Genomic DNA, 18926 nt, shown 5'->3' with positions numbered 1-18926 from the left:
TGCCTCTGGGCTCAATCCCTGGTACAAAAAAAAAAAAAAAAAAAAAGATAAGGTGACATTCACTAGGATTACTGAGAGAAAGCTTTACAAAGCCCAACAAAACTTATGAAGAGATTTCATTCAACCATGAGATTTCAGAGCAGAAGGAAGTCACAGAAATCCTCAGTTCTCTCATTTTAAGGATAAATTAAGTGAGGCTCATAAGGCTTCCAAGTGAGTGAAAGACTCAGTACTATTACCAGGGCCTGGAATTCTCTGTGATTTTTTCACCACCTGTTCCCTAAACATGTTCATGATCATTTCGTTGAGATAACTTCAAAAAACAGCCTATGATAACATGTAAGTTCATCCCACTTAAGTCAACTGGTTTTATAAAAGTGTCTTTTGTTTCAACATGTGTTCCAAAGATGATTGTGATTTTGAATTAAATATTTCATCTATTCTTAGAAATGTCACTTACGGAAGAATCCATAATATAATACATGAAAGAGAAAAAATATGACACTCTTCTGAAAAGGACCCCATTACAGAAGAAATTACAGGTATAAGAAGACACAAACATGGGGCTGGGGATATATATAGCTCAGTTGGTAGAGTGCTTACCTAGAATGCACAAGGCCCTGGGTGCAATCCCCAGCATCACCAAAAAAAGCAGACACAAACTAGATTTCTATTTTACCATAAGAGCAAAGAAAATGTTTAGTGGAATCACATACTCCATTTTAAATGCAGCTACTGGAATATTAACAGCTACATTCATAAAAGAATGACAAACTATCAGAAAGTTACCAGAAAGAACTATTAGCCATGCTTCTTTAATATGTATAATTGTTCAACATGACAGAATGACAACTGAACTTTCCAATAAGCAGCAATAACTGGAGGCACTAAAAAAAATCACTTGTGCTACAAAAGAATAAAAATGAGATGTAACAATCGATGGGTCCACAGATTCCCTTACCTTTATATATTTTTTCAGTATTACACAAGTGAAGTGTGAAGTAGGTATCAAGCAGTTGATGGCCATTTCTATTAACAATGTTCCGGGCCGCAATGTTTCGAAGATGCCGAAGACGCCGCTAAAAAGTAACAACAAATAGAGACAGCATTCAGTTTTTTCACTCCTATATAATGTTCCAAAGCGACAGCTCAAAAATGAAATTATAACAGGTTGTCCCAGTCATTTATTTGTTGACCCAGCAACTGTAACCCCATCTTTCATTTATGCCTCAGCATCCCCTGTCAAATAGGAATTAGTCCTGTTCTATCTCATTTGCAGAATAGTTGTATAAAATGAGAGCAGATATGAATTTTTTTTGAAAAGCATAAGTGTCATATAAGTGCCATGCTCCTACAAAAGAACATCAGTATTCCCTAGAACATAAACTAAGTAGTAGCTTGCTTTTGTTTTGCAGGATTCTGGTAAACATGAAAAGTCCATCTAAGCTGGGGTTGTGGCTTGGTGGTAGAGCACTTGAGTGGCATGTGTGAGGCAAAGGCTTCAATTCTCAGCACCATATATAAATAAATAAATTAAATAAAGGTCTATTATCAAGAGCTAAAAAAATATTTTAAAAGAAAGTCCATCTCATACCAAGAGAAAATCAGCAGTTATTACAAACATACACCCCTGTTGCTAGTTTAGTCTAGCTGACAGATCATTTGTATAATTAGAAGAGGTCAGAGCCAAAAAATAAAATAATAAATCACTAGTCACTCCATCCAGCCAATAACCCTACTCTTCAGAGCTTAAATTAAATTCTGGCTTTACCAACAGCCAACCAGTCTCTATTTCTTAATCAAGCCCCCTTCTTAACAACTTCTCTAAACTGAGGCTTGAATTATTTGGAGTCTTAAGTATTAGAAACACAAAATCTCCATAAGCAATAGTAGAAATCAGTAAAAATACAAGATAACCTTAAGGAATAGATCAATCATTTCATATCAAAGAGAAAATGTCGGCAATGCTGAAATCTAGGCACTTCGGATCCATCCCCCAAAGCTAATTCCCTATGTCAGAGAATTCTCTTCAGAGACTTAAAAACAGAAACCAAGTGCTCAGTTTCAAAATGTGCTTACAGCTCTCCCTTCAGGCTGAAAGCCAGTCCATTCTCCTGATGTAGTTCATCTTCAGTTACACAGGCAGATGGCCAGAAGGGCCCAGCTCCTTTTCCATACACATACCAACTCAATCCTTTCTCCCAAACTAGAGATTAAGATTCTTTTAGAGAGGTTATTACCTAATAAATTTGCTTAATCCTCTAAGTATGAAAAGCTCCAAATAACATTTTCAAAAGTTTCCTAGGGCTTACTCTGAAAAACTAATTTTTGCACAATCTGCCCGGGATTTCCATTTCACACCCTGGATTACAATCATTTTTCTCCTGCTGTACACTTTCCGTTAGCCATTTCTGTCAAAATTTTAAATTTACAGGAACCACTAATCATCTATACACAATAATCACATTTAATTTACTGTATGACTGCAAAATGGGGCCTCAGTTCAAAGACCTGAAAAGATCACCCAAAGCCTTTGGAGTAAAGTACAATCTTCCCATCATCGCTATCAAAGCCTGTGCAGTCTGACTTCTAAGGATCCATCACACACACTTTCTCAGCTCTGTGCTTTCTGCTCAGGTAACCTCTCAATCTAGAATCCTGCCTTCTCTCTAAGGAGATTCTATTCATACTTCAGTGTTTAAAGGAGAGGATTCCTCCTTGATTCTCTAACTGAAATTCTTTGCTCCTTTACAGGAATAAGACCTTCGCTTATTCAATTCAGCCTTCTGTTAAAGTTAGTTGTTAATAATTATCTTCCCTATTTATCTAGCAGGAAAAGACTTGATGATAGAGATCATTGCCAGCATGGTACTGTTAGCATTAATTAAATGTTTACCATGTACCATGTACTGTGCCAAAAACTTCATACATGTGACCATTTAATCCTCATGTGACTGACCATTTAATCCTCCTAACTCTGTAAGATTAGGTATTACTTATTATCATTATTCATTTCTTCATTCCAACAGTTTTGAGTAACTAAATATAAAAAAGAAAAAAAGACATGGGCTGGGGATGTGGCTCAAATGGTAGCGCGCTTGCCTAGCATGCGTGAGGCACTGGGTTCGATTCTCAACACCACATAAAAATAAAATAAAGATATTGTGTCCACCTAAAACTAAAAAATAAATATTTAAAAAAAGACAGTAAATAATAAATAAATGAGAGGAAAAGAAAGAAATAAGGAAATAAGGAAAGAAAGCTAGGGGGTTATACCTATATTACATGAGCATTTCTTTCACACCTGACGGATACAATTTGGTCTTTATACTCCCCTATTACTATAGAAGACAGAGCAGTTAAGAGAGTCATTTTATGATAAATGAAATCATAATGGAATTAACTGTCTTGCAAAGCAGTATGTAGGAAACTGAAATCTGTAGTGGATGTGCAGTAGGCATTGTTAAAGAGTCTCTCCGATACGTAGGAAGTAAATACAACCACCTCCAAGCACTTTCTGACTCCAAGGTTAGGATTCTCATCTGGATGGATTACCAATTTAAATCCATCAACGCAGATAAAACAGAACTGACTACATAAGGGCATTTTACAAGAAGGTTTACAAAAAACAAAAACCCCTCCACAAATAAACCAACTCTACTAAAAACACTGACTTTGGATTGTATGACTCCGTATTTTCCTTTATTTACTTATTTCAAAAACATTAGAGTATGTATTCTCATTACATTGTAATTAATTAAAATACAAGATGCTCTCAGCCACTTGATTGAACAAAGGAATCGTGGTAAAAGGCTGTACATGTAAACATGAGCCCTCTTGTGCCCTATGTCTTGGCTTCTTCTTTGATAACATCTATTACAATTTTATCATCAAGTCACTTTTTATTTTTAAAAACTACTAACATGGAATAAAAGATAACTGAAAAAAGATTACTTCATCTAGTTATTATTATCAGTTACAAATAATTGTTAGAACCAAAACATTCTTCAGTTTATTGTTCTTTGCAGGAACTTTCAAAATCACCTTGCTTGAAGTAGGTAAATGTTGAGAAGAGTTAAAATGAAAATAAATGCATTAGGATCAAGGAAAGATAAAATGGAACAGATAAGGGCTGGGGCTATAGCTCAGTGGTAGAGGGCTTGCCCAGCACGTGTGAAGTACTAGGTTCAATCCTATTGTGTCAATCTACAAATAAATTTTTTTTTTAAAGGAGCAGATAAAGGGCTAGGGATGTGGCTCAAGTGGTAGCACATTTGCCTAGCATGTGTGAGGCACTGGGTTCAATCCTCAGCACCACATAAAAATAAAATAAAAATATTGTGTCCACCTAAAACTAAAAAATAAATATTTTTTAAAAAGGAACAGATAAGCTAGTTGGTATGAGAAAAAGAAAAGCAGGATGAGAAAAAAAAAATGTAGAGGAAAGAAATGGGTACTGAGGTGGTGAAGAGATAGTAATCTGCCTGAAGACTAACAACTCCAGGGGCAGAACTTCAAGATAGTTCACATAACTCAACCAACACTGCCAGATACTAAGACTCGTTTATATCTTTCTTTGTTTCTAGTTAAATTATTTTTTATATCTAAAAATTATTTACATAAATATGCATACTTTGATCAAGATCCAAAAAATACTGAATTTAAACTGGGAATGTAGCTCAGTGATGTAGCATTTGCCTAACATGCCCAAGGCACTGGGTTTGATTCCAAAGCACTAACTAACATAAAAAATTTAAAAACTTAAACTTAAAAAATTGTTTGAGCAGCCAAAGAAGAAATCTTAGGTGCAAATATAACAAAATGTGTATAAGATCAATATGAGAAAACTGTAAAATTCTGATGAAAACTATCAAAGAAGATCTTAATACATAGAGGAATATTCCAAGTACATGAAGAGGTTTAAAAAAAAAACAATAACCAATACAATATCAAGAAAAACAAAGTAAAAGAACTGACACTACTATAAAGTTACAGTATTCAAGAAAGTGTGGTACTGGCAAAAGAAGAAAAAAGAGAACAGAATAGAGAGCCTCGACACAGACCCATACTAATAGAGTCAACTGTTTTTTGATGAAGGCTCAAAGGCAGTTAATTCACTGAAGCAAGTCTGTTCAACAAAAGGTGGTGAAATTGGACATATATGTACAAGGCAAAAAAATAAATTGAGACATAGATCTAAACCTTACACCTTTTACAAATCTTAACTAAAAATAGATTATAGAGTTCAATATAAAATGCGAAACTATAAAATTTCTAGAAGATAACTAAGAGGAAAATATAGGTGACCTTGGGTTTGGCAATGACTTTCAGATACAATGTCAAAAGCATTCATCTGTGAAAGAAGTAACTGATAAACTTACACTTTTCCTTAAGTGATCTGGAATCCTTAATGAAATCTGATGCCCATCTACCAAACGGTAGAACACAGAGCACTTCAAATCTAAGAACTGATCTAAGAACTGAAATTGAGGTCAAGCCTCAAAAGTCTTCTGGAATAGCACAAATCCTCAGGACTCACATACATTTTGGGTATTCCAGAGTATAAAGTCTAGTGGTACTTCATGGGCTGGCAGCACTATCTATCAAACACACTGCTTGTGATCGTCTCTAAATAGAATTAAATACCAGGTCATCTCTTCCAATGGTTTATTCATAGACAGTTAAAACCAAACTACAATGTGTTCTAAAATCATGGCATTTGCAGGTAAATGGATGGAGTTAGAGAAGATAATGCTAAGTGAAGTTAGCCAATCCCAAATAACCAAATGTGGATTGTTTTCTTTGATATAAGAAGGCTGATTCACAATGTGTTAGGGAGCAGGAAAATGGGAGGAACTCTAGATAGGGCAGAGGGGTTGGAGGGGAAGGGAGGGGGCATGGGGTTAGAAATGATGGTGGAATGTGATGATCATTATTATCCAAAGTACATGTATGAAGACCTGAATTGGTGTGAATATACTTTGTATACAACCAGAGATATGAAAAATTGTGCTCTATATGTGTAATAAGAATTGTAATGCATTCCACTCTCATATATAAATTAAAAAATAAATAAATTGTTTCAATATCTCATGAAGGTAGAAACATTCTGAATAATTAAGATTTACACACACTTTGGAATTACTCTTTAAAATAATATTCCACGCAGTTTTCCTTGGCAGTATCTCCTTAAAACTTCCTCAAATGCTTTACTCTGTGCTTTCATGATGATAACATACTCCTTGTGCATCATCCTATAGTGGTAGCTTTAGTCAGCTGAACTGTGGTCTAATAACATCCATCCCCAAAACTAATCAGGAAATTCTGATTTTTATGTTTGAATTAACATATAGCTTTAAAATCTTTAAAATACTACTATCTGTAAAGCATGCTATATGAGATTAAAAACACAAAGTTAAAATATCCACCTTTGATTTGGGAGAGGAACTGATGGAATGAGAGCACAATTTGAACATCTGAAATATTAGCACTGGGCAAAAAGACAGGGAGGGCAACCCTAAACTCCTTAACTTTTAAAAAAATCTTTAAAATATAAATTTGGCTGGGCTTGATGTCCCACACCTATAATCCCAATCATTCAAGAGGAGAAGGCAGGAAGATGGAAAGTCCAAGGCCCACCTGGGCAACTTAGTAAGACCCTGTTTCAAAATAAAAAGGGCTGGGGGGTGGAGATCAGTGCTACAGCCACCCTGGGTTCAAACTTCAGTACCACAAAAAATGCACGTGTGTGTGTGTGTGTGCGCGCACACACACACACATTCCAATACAAAACTTAAGTGGCATACACAGTAAAATTTCAAACATCTGCTTCAGTGAGATAATAAGAATCACTCATTAGCGTGATTGTAAACCAGTACTTCTAAAGAAACTAAAATAGTTGCTTTCCTTGTTAACTACTAATTTTCTTAGAAAGCTGCTTTATAATTTAACAGTTGCCTATATGAAACTTTTTGGTTTGGTTTTTGTGTTTGTTCGTTTGCTGACTTGCTTTGGCCTGCCAAGCATCTATTCTGGTTAAAAAATAAACAAACAGATCTTCCTTTGTAGGACCTCCATCCCACTATCAGTCCTGTAGAGTTAACCAGAGCACCAGCATCAGGGACGTTAACGTGATTCAAATCAGGCCAATCAGCACATACCATTTCCCTGATCATTACATATGATCCATGAGGGCCAGGAATTGTATTAGTAGTTCTTTTTCTACCAACCCATTCTCACCCACCCTCCACCCATCCCACTGTCCCTGAGTCTGGAAGGACACAGGTTAGAGATACTAGCAGCCATCTTTCTATCACAGAGAAACCAGTGAGGAGGAAAGCAGAGTCAAAACATGCGGAATTTAGTCCTGCAGATACCATTTAAGTCTCTGGATCAAATCATACATAAAATGAGAGTTATAATGACAAACATCAGCCCATCCTTATGGAACTGTCAAAGATTATAACTATGGAGAGGATTTAATTGTAACTGTTTATTAAGGATGTGTCACATAATAGCAGGTTAGTAGATGAAGAGTAATAGTCAAACTTAGTGGCAAGGTACAAAGAAATATTTTATTTTGGTTTGGTTTGGGGAAGAGATGAGAGGAGGGGAAGGAAGACAGAAGTGAAGAGAGAATAGTATCAGCCAGATTATATTGTTAAACTTTGTTTAACAAATCTCACCATTATGTACAACTATAATGCACCAATTAAAAGCGGGGGAAGAGGAGCTAAGGATATAAAAACGTAGGTCATAGAAAAAGAAATGGAAATGGCCAATGAACACATGAAAAAAGGTATAATCACAACCACAATTAAAGTTATGCACATGAAAACATTCTACCTTGTGGGCATTTATAGTTTCCAAACATGACTGTACCAATACATCCCATCTCATATGCTCTCTTACAATGTGATGTTGCCACTCTTTCACCAACAACTGAGATATATGTTCTCTCCCACTCAAATGTGGGCAAATCTGTAAATGTAGCAGAAATGACCATATGTGACTTCTGAGGCTAAATCATAAAAGCTGATATGGCTTCCACTTGACCTCCTTGAAACCTAGTTGGTCCTAGAAGATAGCCAGACATCTAAGTGACCACACCCTAAGCCTCTGAGCCTCCAAAATGACAGCAAGGTAAGCAGAGACAAGTTGTTCCCACCAAGCCCAGACAAAAGTACATTCATGAGCAAAATAAATGATATTAATTTAAGTCACTAATTTTTAATTTGTTACATAGCAGAAGAAACCTATCTGATTAAACATACTATAATATTTTTCTCTGTCAGACAGACATAAATAAAGAAAACAGAGTTGGGGGAAACTGGTCCAATTTGGAGCAAGGGCAATTTAGTGACAATTACAAAATTTGTAAATGTTTATAATACTTGACCAAGCAATTCTATAATTCACAAAAATGTCAACAAATTTGTTTATTCCGGTATGCTATAAAAACAAAAACTCAATAACCACTCTTTAATGTTGATATGTTCATGTAAAACCATATAACAATTTTTAAAAGGCCATTAAAAGTGCTGGTATGAAACACAAAAGAGCAGGTTGTTTTAAATATTCACATAAAGAAACATTGCTACAGTCCCTAAATAATGTAGATCAGGGTTGGCAAACTTGAAAAGGTCAAAGAGGAAGTACTTTAAGCTTTATCAGGGCAAACCCAGTCTGTCTGCATTTTTTTTTTTTTAATTTACCAATGTAAAAACCAGTCTTGGCTCATTAGTTGTTAGAAAAACCAGCCACTGTTAGCTCAGTTTGCTGATCCCTGATGTATATAATCACAGATAGCATGAGATCATTTTTTGAAACAGTGTTTGCTTTTGAAATGTAGTCAAACTTGTCCCTAACAATTCTCTCATTTGTACTCTGACCTCCCAGATACATTCGTTTTTTAGTTTAGATATTTATTCTCAATCTAGGACAATGCCAGGTATGAATTAAGACTCAGGGTATTCCAGGTAAATTCAAATTACTATTACACTTTGTTATAACACTTAGGAGAGCACACCTAGGAGAAAATTAGTTTTCAACATTTCCACAGAAGGTAAACACTGAAATACTGAGCCAAGAGTTTAAGCTTGATAAATTCAAGTCAGCCTTTTTTAAAAAATGGAAAATCCCCGTCTATATTATAGAACTCTCAATCACCTATTTTTTCCTAATCCTTTTATCCTACCTGAAAGACTTACTGTGAGAAGTTTTGAAAAAATATAAGAATGCTTTAAAAACTAATGCTTGATGCTGTTGGCTATAAATAAGTGGTGCCAACAGTCAGTGTTACAGATTTAAACAAATAATCCAACAACCCTAATCTCTCATAAAATATTTTATAGTTCTTGTTCCTAAATAAGACCTTTCCCTGGCACAAATTATGCAAGCTTGGAACTGAAGCCTCTATTTTAACATTAATTTTTTTTCTCCTTCAACAGGAATTAATATGTGTTTACTAAACACTACTAAATTATAAAACAGGCTTCTACAAAGGAAAAGACAAAATACACCTCTGAACTATCTATGCTTGGTATACATTCTTACCTCTATTTTGTTTATCCCCAATCTCAGTGGAAGGTCTGAACTTGCCGATTTCTTCCATTTTTCCTCCAAGCTGCTCTAAGAAACAGGCCTCTGGAATGACATTCCAGGACAGCCCTCTGTGTGGTCTCTCACCCTCCCTCTCTTGCTCCCTTCTTTCTCCTATCTTGTTGGCATTTCCTGCACAGACTATGCATAGGAACTGTGGGAATAGGAACATGGTATGCCCTAATTTCACAATATGTAACCTTACTAAAGAATGTGAGTTTGTGAATATAAAAAGGATAAATTTTAGATAACAGTGAGCCGCACTCAGAAATACACAACACAGAGTTACACAGGATGACCTACCTAAAGAGGATAACAAATGCAAGATAGAACATAGCCATCAGTAGTTCAAGTGTTAAGAGTAATATTAATGCCCTTGATTTGTTTCAAAATAATTGTGAATAGGGGAGGACAATAGGTAGGAGTATAAAGTAAACAAATCCCATGAGGTAACAGTTATTTGGGCCAGGTAATAGGTTCCTGGGAGTTCATAACACTCATCTCTTAATCTCTCTCTCTCCCCACATTTATAAGATATGCATGCATTTCAACATACATGGACATAGCAATAAATATTGTACATGTATGTACATATATTTACCAATAATAACAAACAAAGTTTAAAAGTAATAACAATATAAACAGAAAGAAAGGATAACAACATATTCGAGCCTAAAGAAAAATCTAGCTCAATGAAGTTACTAATTATAGATAATGGATGTGCTTGGGGATGAAGAAAATAGATTAAAGATAAAAAGGAATCAAAGATGACCCTTAGGGAAATGAGAACTAATCAATAAGATGTTAGGAAAATAGGGTAGTCATCAAAAAAAAAAAAAAAAAACCACAAATTTTAGATGACTTATAAAAGGTATATAGCTGGATAGGAGTAAGTTCCAGTGAGCTATTGCACAGAGAGGACTATAGGTATCAAGAATGTATTATATATTTTGAAAAGCTAGAAGAAAAAGAGTTTGAATGTTTTCACCATAAAGAAATGATAAATGTTTGAGGGAATAGATAATTTGCCCTAATTTAAACATTACACAAAGTATACATATATCAAAAGATCACATGGTATCCCATAAACTTGTAAATTTTTGTTTTGATGTATCACCTGAAACCTCCTCAATTTAAAATTTTTTAAAAATCAAATGTATATTTAAATGTAAACAACTGAAGCATAAAAACACCCAAAGAGTCATTTTATAACCTCCAAGGTCTAAGAATGACAAAATATATGAACTACAGAAATGCTACTACATAAAATGTTTTAAAATTATACAAAGGAATAAAAAAAAGAAAAATTTAATTCACATAAAAAAAGAAAAAAGAATTCCTAGAAATCAATAAGAAGTCTAACAACCCAACATAAAAAAATGGCAAAGAACATTATCAGGGGCTGGGGCTGGGGCTCAGTGGTAGAATGCTCACCTAGCATGCATGAGGCACTGGGTTCGATCCTCAGCACCACATAAAAATAAAAAATAAAGATATTATGTCCACCTTAAAATAAAATATAAAATTAAAAATTAAAAAAAAGAACATTAACAGATAATTCACAGAAAAGGAAACACAAAAAGCTTTTAAACATGAAAGGATCCTCCTTATTTAATTAAAAAAAAAAAAAAAAAACTAAAATTGACAGACCAAAAATCTGATACCTATTCTGAGAAAAGGCCATGACAAAACAGGCACTTTACTGAAAGGAATGTAATTAGTACAACCTGTATGGCTGGCAAATCTCACAATTATCTACCAAAATTACAGATGTGAATGTTCTTTGATCCAGAATTCCACTTCTGCATTTGTGCTAAAATATACTTGCAGATATGTAATATGATACACTGCTACCGTATGGATCTTAAATGTTTCCCAGTAGCCCATGTTAAAATTTGTTTCTCAGAGAGGCACTAATTAACATGTAGTGGAAACACTAAAGGGTAGGGTCTGGTGGGAGTTTTCAGGTCACTGGGGGCATGCCCTTGAAGAGGACAGAGTAATACCAACCCTTCCTTTTCCTCTCTTTTGAGTCCTAGCCATGAGGTGAATGGTTTTTACTATGGCCCATTGCTCCCCATCATTCCCAAAAGCATTTCACAGGCAAAAAGCAATAGGGTCATTCTATTGAATGAATGAAATCTCCAAATCTGCCAGCAAAATAAAATTTTGCTCTTTACAAGTTGATTGTCTCAAGTGCATGTTACAGTAACATGCAGCTGATTAATTCATGTAATGAAGATTTGCTTATACTAGCAAAAAAACTAAATAATTTTAATGTCTATCAATAGGGACTAGTGATAGTCTACACTACAGTGAAATACTATGTGGCCCTAAAGAATAAATAGGCAGCTCTTTGAGCACCGATATAGAAAAATCTCCAAAAATATACAATTAGTTTTTTTTAAGTACAGTTTATATAGTCAGGATGTTTAGCATGTTGTCATTTGTGTTTCGCAAGGAAAAAGAGAATATAATTATGTAATTACTGGAGAGGCATAAACTGTAACTGATAACCTACTTATCCCAGGAGACTCAAGACATGGGTATTAGTGAGACTGTTCACTTGTATCCTCTTATATACCTTCTGAATCATGAATCATAGGAATATATTATTTTTTAAATAAAACTAAATTTACATTTTTAAAAAACAAGAGAGAGGACAATAAAACTTTAAACATGGGTGTGGTAAGCCATTCTTATAGACCGTGGCCGCCATTAGAAGATGGCGCCAGCTTCCACTGTGGCCTGTGATAAACAACTCCTTTTTTGGAGAGTTGGCGCACAATCCCTTACCACCCTATGAGAGAGATCCACGTGGCAGCTTGGGATTGGTATGCGGGAGGCTTTATTAGGCTGTGCTTGGGCGCTCGGCGGGGGGGGGGGGTCGCTAGAAGATGATACTTGAATCAAGGCCTGAATAAACTGCTGAAAGAAGAATCCTGTGTCGTGTCTTCCCTTGCCGGCGAGGGGTCGCGACACATATGTGACAATATGTGACAGCCATTCCCTGTGTGACCTAATGGTAAGAGCTTCAACTAGAGTTGAGAAGCCTGAACTTCAAGGCAGTTCTACCACTCACTAGTGGGCAAACTACGTACTGTCTCCCTTTCCATAAAATGGAGACGTTTCTACCTTCCTACCTCTGTGGGTTATGGCAGAGACCAAATGAAATAATGGATATAAGAGCTCCCTGAAAAACTGTAAAGTACGTTATAAACATAAATACCTTATATTAAGAATAAGTACTTTATAAACAGAAATAAGAATGCCAAGGGAGGGATGTGGTTATCAGTGGAAATGATGGATTGATTTTGGTATTTCTAATTTGAAGTAAAGAGACAGATTTAGAATTCATCTATTTTAATAGAGGTAGGAAAGTCAGAAAGGTAAAACATTTCTGAAGTAGAAACACTCAATAAATAGGACTGCAGAACTGGAAAAGACCCTGAAGGTCATCTAAGCTTTTGCTGCTCTGCATCACCTGGGAATGTATTGAAAATGAAGAATTTTAGGTCCCTGAACAGATCTACACAATCAAAATCTGTATTTTAACAACACAAAAGATAATTTATATACACATTTTAAGAAGCACTTATCTAAGCCATCTTGCATACTTTTTAGTTAACAAAATTGAAGCCCTATGTAAAGGCACCCACTCATGTTCATGCTGTTGATTAGTAGTAAAACCAAGACCTGGACCCAGGCCTGAGCTCCTGGACTGGTAACCTCATGTGTTTGCTTCCCAGACACCCTGTTTTGAAACCTTTGAGTCATCTTTGCCTTTCATATCTCCCCTGTTCCAACCCCATTCTAATCAACCATCCAGACCCATCAGTTCTTTCTTTATAGTATCTCTGGCATCTGGTTATTCTTTTCCACATCCATCACTAACTGCTGTTATTCACACTATGATAAACAATTCCCTTCTACACATACATCAACTTCCTCTTCTGCAAATAAGAGCTTAGTTCCAAATATCAAGCTCCAAATAATTCATTAAGAAGGTGCACTTCATTAAAAAGTATTAAGCTCGGGGGCTGGGGTTGTGGCTCAGCGGTAGAACACTCGCCTAGCACATGTGAGGCACTGGATTCAATCCTCAGCACCACATAAAAATAAAGATATTGTGTCCATCTATAACTAAAAAAAAAAAAATAAAAGTATTAAGCTTTAGGGCTGGTAGAGCGCTTGGCTAGCACTGAGTTCAATCCCCAGCACCACATAAAAAAAAATCTAAATAAACAAAATAAAGGTATTGTGTCCATCTAGAACTAAAAATATTTTTTTTAAAGTATTAAGCTTTAGTATGCTGATTTCAGGCAGAATTTGTGTTTGAAACCTACCAAGGCTAGCAAATTGTAAGGTATTTCTGACACAGAACCTTCATGTCTCCACTTTCACTATTTTTTTCCCTGCCTATTTAGACCCTTTCGCCCTTCTAATCATTTGCTTTTAGTCTGCTGGTACTTGAAAATTCTAAAAACTAAATTTGCTGTAATAATTTCTACAAGTAAAGACTATAGGAGCTCTGAGTGGAAGGCTAGGATATATCCTATAAAGTAAATTATGCATTCTGCACAATTTTGTGGCACTTTCTGAGCTCACAAGTTTTTGCATACTTTATGACCAGTTGGTTATGTACAGTAGCTTCCTGCTTTCCAAAGAAAAGTCTAGGAAAAACTATTCCCTGTGTGCTCCACAGAAAAAGAATTCTATAAACAAATAAATTTGGGAAATACTTCATATTAATACATGATCCCAATCCCATCCCAGCAATGCATTTACAGGTTGAGCTAACCTGGAGAGAGAGAGAGAAATTTTGCTTAATCTGGTATTTCCTAAATTTGTTAAGGAGGCCTTGTAGCCAAATAACACCCATTAAACAGCCCAATGGTTAGAATTCCTTGCAACTAATTCTGGTAAAACAAACTTTTTTTTTGACAACACCTGAAATTATGTTATTTGTTAATTGTTTATAATCTATCTCAGGAGTCAACAAACTATATAGCCCATGGTCCAACAATACTTCCTGTTTTTGTATGTCTTACAAGATAAGTGGTTTTCATTGAGAGTTTAAAGTAGATAAAAATGAAAAGAATATTTCATAGCAAAAAATTAAAAATTTGTGTCTATAAATAAAGTTTTGCTAGAATACAGCCTCACTCCTTTGTTTACATAGGGCTAATTTAATAATAATAATAATAATAATAATAATAATAATAATAATAATTGCTATGAAGACCAGAGGGTCTGCAGAGGCTGAAACATTAACTACCTGGCCCTTCACAAGAAAAAGCTTGCTAACCCCTGTCTGTCACTCATTAGAAAGCAAGGTTCAGGAGGGCACCTTGATTACTGCTCTAGACTGTCTCTGGCATTTATAAGCATTTATATTTGTGGAATGTTCATAAGTGAAATACTACTGAAATGAATTTTAAGAAGCCAAACAAAATATCATAGTTGAGAAAGTCCTTTATCTTTGTCAGCTTTCCTTTACTGTAATAAATACCTGAGATAAACAAAAAAAAAAAGGAAAGGTTTATTTCAACTATAGTTTTGGAGGTTTCAGTCCATGATTGGTTAGCGTACTGTGGCTTGGCAGTTTATCACAGTGGGAAAGCATGGTGGAGTAAGCTGCTCACCTCATGGCCATCAAAAAGGAGAGAGAGGAAGAGTTGAGGTTACAATATATCCCCTTCGAAGGCATGCCCCCAATGACTTAACTTCCTTTCAGTAGGCCTCACCTCCTAAAGGTTTTACCATCTCCCAACAATACCATGGGTTGGCAACCAAGCCTTCAACACATAAGTCTTTGGGAGAAGTTATCCAACCAAAAGCATCACGCAATTACTTTATTTATTTATTTATGTGTGTGTATGTGTGTGTGTATGTGTGTGCGGTGCTAGGGATTGAACCCAGGGACTTCTGCATATGAACCAAGCACTCTACCAACTGAGCTATATATATCCCCAGCCCAGCATCATGCAATTACATTGATCCTTATAGGATATCTTGTGAATAGAAAATGTCAGTGAGAAGAGTGGTAGATTTTATCCACTAAAATGTTAATTAATATCTAGGTAGATAGGAGAAGCTACTTTCTTTTTCTTTTCTTTTCTTTTTTTTGGTACCAGGGATCCAACCCAGGAGCACTTAACCACTGAGACCCATCCCCAGCCCTTTTTATTTTACTTATTTATTTTTTTATTTTGAGACATAGTCTCACAAAGTTGCTTAGAGCCTTGCCAAACTGCTGAGGCTGGCTTTAAACTTGCAATCATCCTGCCTCAGCCTCACAAGCTGTTGGGACTACAGGCGTTCCCCATTATGACCGGCAAGAAGCAACTTTCTAATGGTTTTGTAGTTTTCAAGCAGTTTTAAAATAGATGAGTCTATGTATCAAAAATGCACTTAGTAAAAATGCAGTTAATGTGCAATTAAGAAATTCTGTACCAGCATAGTGACACATGCCTATGACCCCAACAACTTGGGAAGCTGAGGCAAGAAGATGAAAGTTTGAGGCCAGCCTTAGCAACTCAGCAAGACCCTGTCTCAAAATTTTAAAAAAAGAAAAGAAAAGGGCTGAGGATGTAGCTCAGTGGTAGAGTTTCCCTGGGTTCAATCCCCAATGACACAAAAAATAAAGAAATTCTGGGCTGGAGATATGGCTCAAGCAGTAGCGCGCTCGCCTGGCATGCATGCGGCCCGGGTTCAATCCTCAGCACCACATACAAACAAAGATGTTGTGTCCGCTGAAAACTAAAAAATAAATATTAAAAAAAAAATTCTCTTCTCTCTCTCTCTCTCTCTCTCTTTTTAAAAAAAAAAAAAAAAGAAATTCTGCAACTCTACAATGTCCCCCATCTAATCATTAGACAGATGTCTTTTGATAGAAATGTATGAATATCACTCCAGAGTGATATTCCAAGGCAGCTGTTCTTTGTCTATTTATTTTAAACATCTTCCATGTAAAATAAACTCCATTCAGTCAATTGATGAAAGAAGTCTGAAATACCTATTATTTTGTCCATAATGGTACCAACTCTATCTTAAGGTGAGTACGTTCCTATAAAATAAACTTAACCTGTAATGAGCATCCCATAGCTCATTTGCCTACCATGGCTGGTAATCTGTTTTCTGAATCAAAAATTGGGAAACTTTCTTAGGCTGCTAGACATTAACATTTTAGTGGATAAAAGCAGTACCAATTTGCTCAAAAACATTCATTCATTCTTTTTATTAAAAGTAACAAAGTTAAAAATCAGTTCTTCATAATTCTAAATAAGACTGTTTTCATTTTGCATTTTAAAAAGTTTTAACTTTCTGGATTGGCTCTTATTCAAGAGAATGATTGGAATTGAGGAAGAAAATAATTCATATCCTCAGAAACGAGATATACAGAATCCTGTGCCTAACACATTCAAAGAAGGAACTTTAATAAGTATCTGTTGCATAAATGATTACCTCAATAGCTTACCCTACTCTGTGCTTAGAATTAGTTTTAATATAGGCTAACATGAACTTGAATTATTTATAGTTCAGAGTTAAACCCTGAGTCATAAAAAGAACCACCATGTTAAAGAACACCAAGTTTTTCCTGGAAAAATATAGATCCAAGTCTAATTCCTACTTTTACTTTTACATCTTCCCTTCTTACGCAAGAGTCTACCAACAAAAGCTAAAGGTAGGGGCTACTTTCAGCTTCCTAATATTCCTCATTATTAAAAAAAAAAAAAAAGTCTGCTTCTTTTAGAACATTCTAAACACCATGACAGGAAGAAATGCCAGATATTTCAATGGTCCACCAAAGTGCTGGGCTCTAATACTCTCGGCTTCTTAATAAATACACTTTATCAGAGTTTTCACAAAGAATGAATAAGTAAAACGTCTAATAACATCACTACTTAGTAGAGTCTACATCAGTCATCACCAATACTCTAAAATTCCTTAATCACAAAATTCTAAAATCACCAAAGGTTACTATTTCTGAAACTTTCTTAAGAATGTTCAAAAAAGGAGCAGTGTGATAAATACCCAGGGACAAAACAGGAAGACTGATCACTGAAACTCCAGAGGGACATTCCAGTTTCACTCTAATTCACACCACAAAATGTGGGTGTGAAAGTGGAATCTGAGCAGCCTCTACCCCATTTTAATTCTAGCAAGCTGTGAGGATACCATGTCAAAGCACAGAGAGAGGTTTACAAAACAAGTTCTCCACACACCCAGGCAAGCACAGTGGAACTGCTCATAAGATGCAGGTTCTAGTTATTTCTCTGCCACAAGCAAGAACAACAAAACGATGAAGATCTGTTAAACTAATACTCTTCACAAAGTTCTTTGAATGTCAGGAATAAATAAATGGCCCCGCCAGGCAAATAGTTTCACGTCTGAGGACTTCAGACTTTGCATCTGTAAAATTCCATGATTCAAAATTCATATTTTCATCTTAAAAGAAGATGGAAAACAAGGTTATGTGATAATAAAACAAGAAAGCCTACTACAAATAAAAAATTCCAACAAGTTTTCCATTCTCTATTTGTTTCTCAAACTGCCACAATACAAAACACTGAAAAAAAATAACTATTAACAGTTAAAACATTACCAATGTCAAAAATCTAAAACAAAGTATAAAACCTAGATATTTCAATCTTTCTTTAAAAAGATGTCTTTAATTATTATAAAACACCCCTGGTTCACCCAAATAAATTTAAATTTCAGATAAACAACAAATTTTTAATGTAATTAAGTCTATTTTGAACATACATATAAAAAAAAAACACCTCTGGTTTGTAACGCATTTCAGTACATTAAAAATGACAAATATTTCTTGTTCTCTCCAGCAGTAATGTCTGACAGGTAAAAATAAATAGCTTATCTAAAATACATGCACATTTGGAAACTATGAAAATCTAATTTTTCATTTTACCACACACTTCAGGTCCAACTTAGTTTCAGTTCTGCTCCTGCTCTATTTCCAGTCAGTTTCACTTCTTAATTTTCTGCCACAAAGTTAAGAATTGTGATCTTGAAGTGAACACTAAAATAAAACAGCTTTTCCTTTCAATTGACAACTAAACATTTTCACAGGAAAAACAAAGAAAGCCAAAAAAAGAAAAACCACTTAAATTCCTGATGGTATTTTGTCACGTTGAAATTATGATTTTAGGATGTTAATATCTTGAGTTCCCAAAGCTTCCTCATAGTCGTTTAACAAAAGCCTAAGCTGATCAAAAATTGCCGTGATTTCATTTTAGAGACACACAACTATATACTGCATTTTCCATTTTGTGTGTGTGTGTATCACAAGGGACTTGATAAAC

At 35.2% G+C, this 18926-nt stretch overlaps 1 protein-coding gene across 3 annotated transcripts in view; it reads right to left on the bottom strand.

Annotated features, from left to right (window-relative positions):
- Uvrag (UV radiation resistance associated) overlaps positions 1-18926 on the bottom strand; it is a 330605-nt gene that overhangs the window by 302602 nt on the left and 9077 nt on the right. For all 3 annotated transcript variants that reach the window (XM_046442008.2, XM_046442007.2, XM_046442005.2), the window contains exon 2: positions 962-1079. In XM_046442008.2, the coding sequence (XP_046297964.1) occupies positions 962-1079 (118 nt within the window). The remainder of the gene's footprint in view (positions 1-961; positions 1080-18926) is intronic.

This window comes from Marmota monax, unplaced genomic scaffold (assembly GCF_021218885.2).
Source record: "Marmota monax isolate L192 unplaced genomic scaffold, Marmota_monax_Labrador192_F-V1.1 WCK01_AAM20220418_F8-fsc00068, whole genome shotgun sequence".
NCBI classification, from domain to species: domain Eukaryota; kingdom Metazoa; phylum Chordata; class Mammalia; order Rodentia; family Sciuridae; genus Marmota; species Marmota monax.
This window is presented reverse-complemented; position numbering and strand designations above follow the sequence as displayed.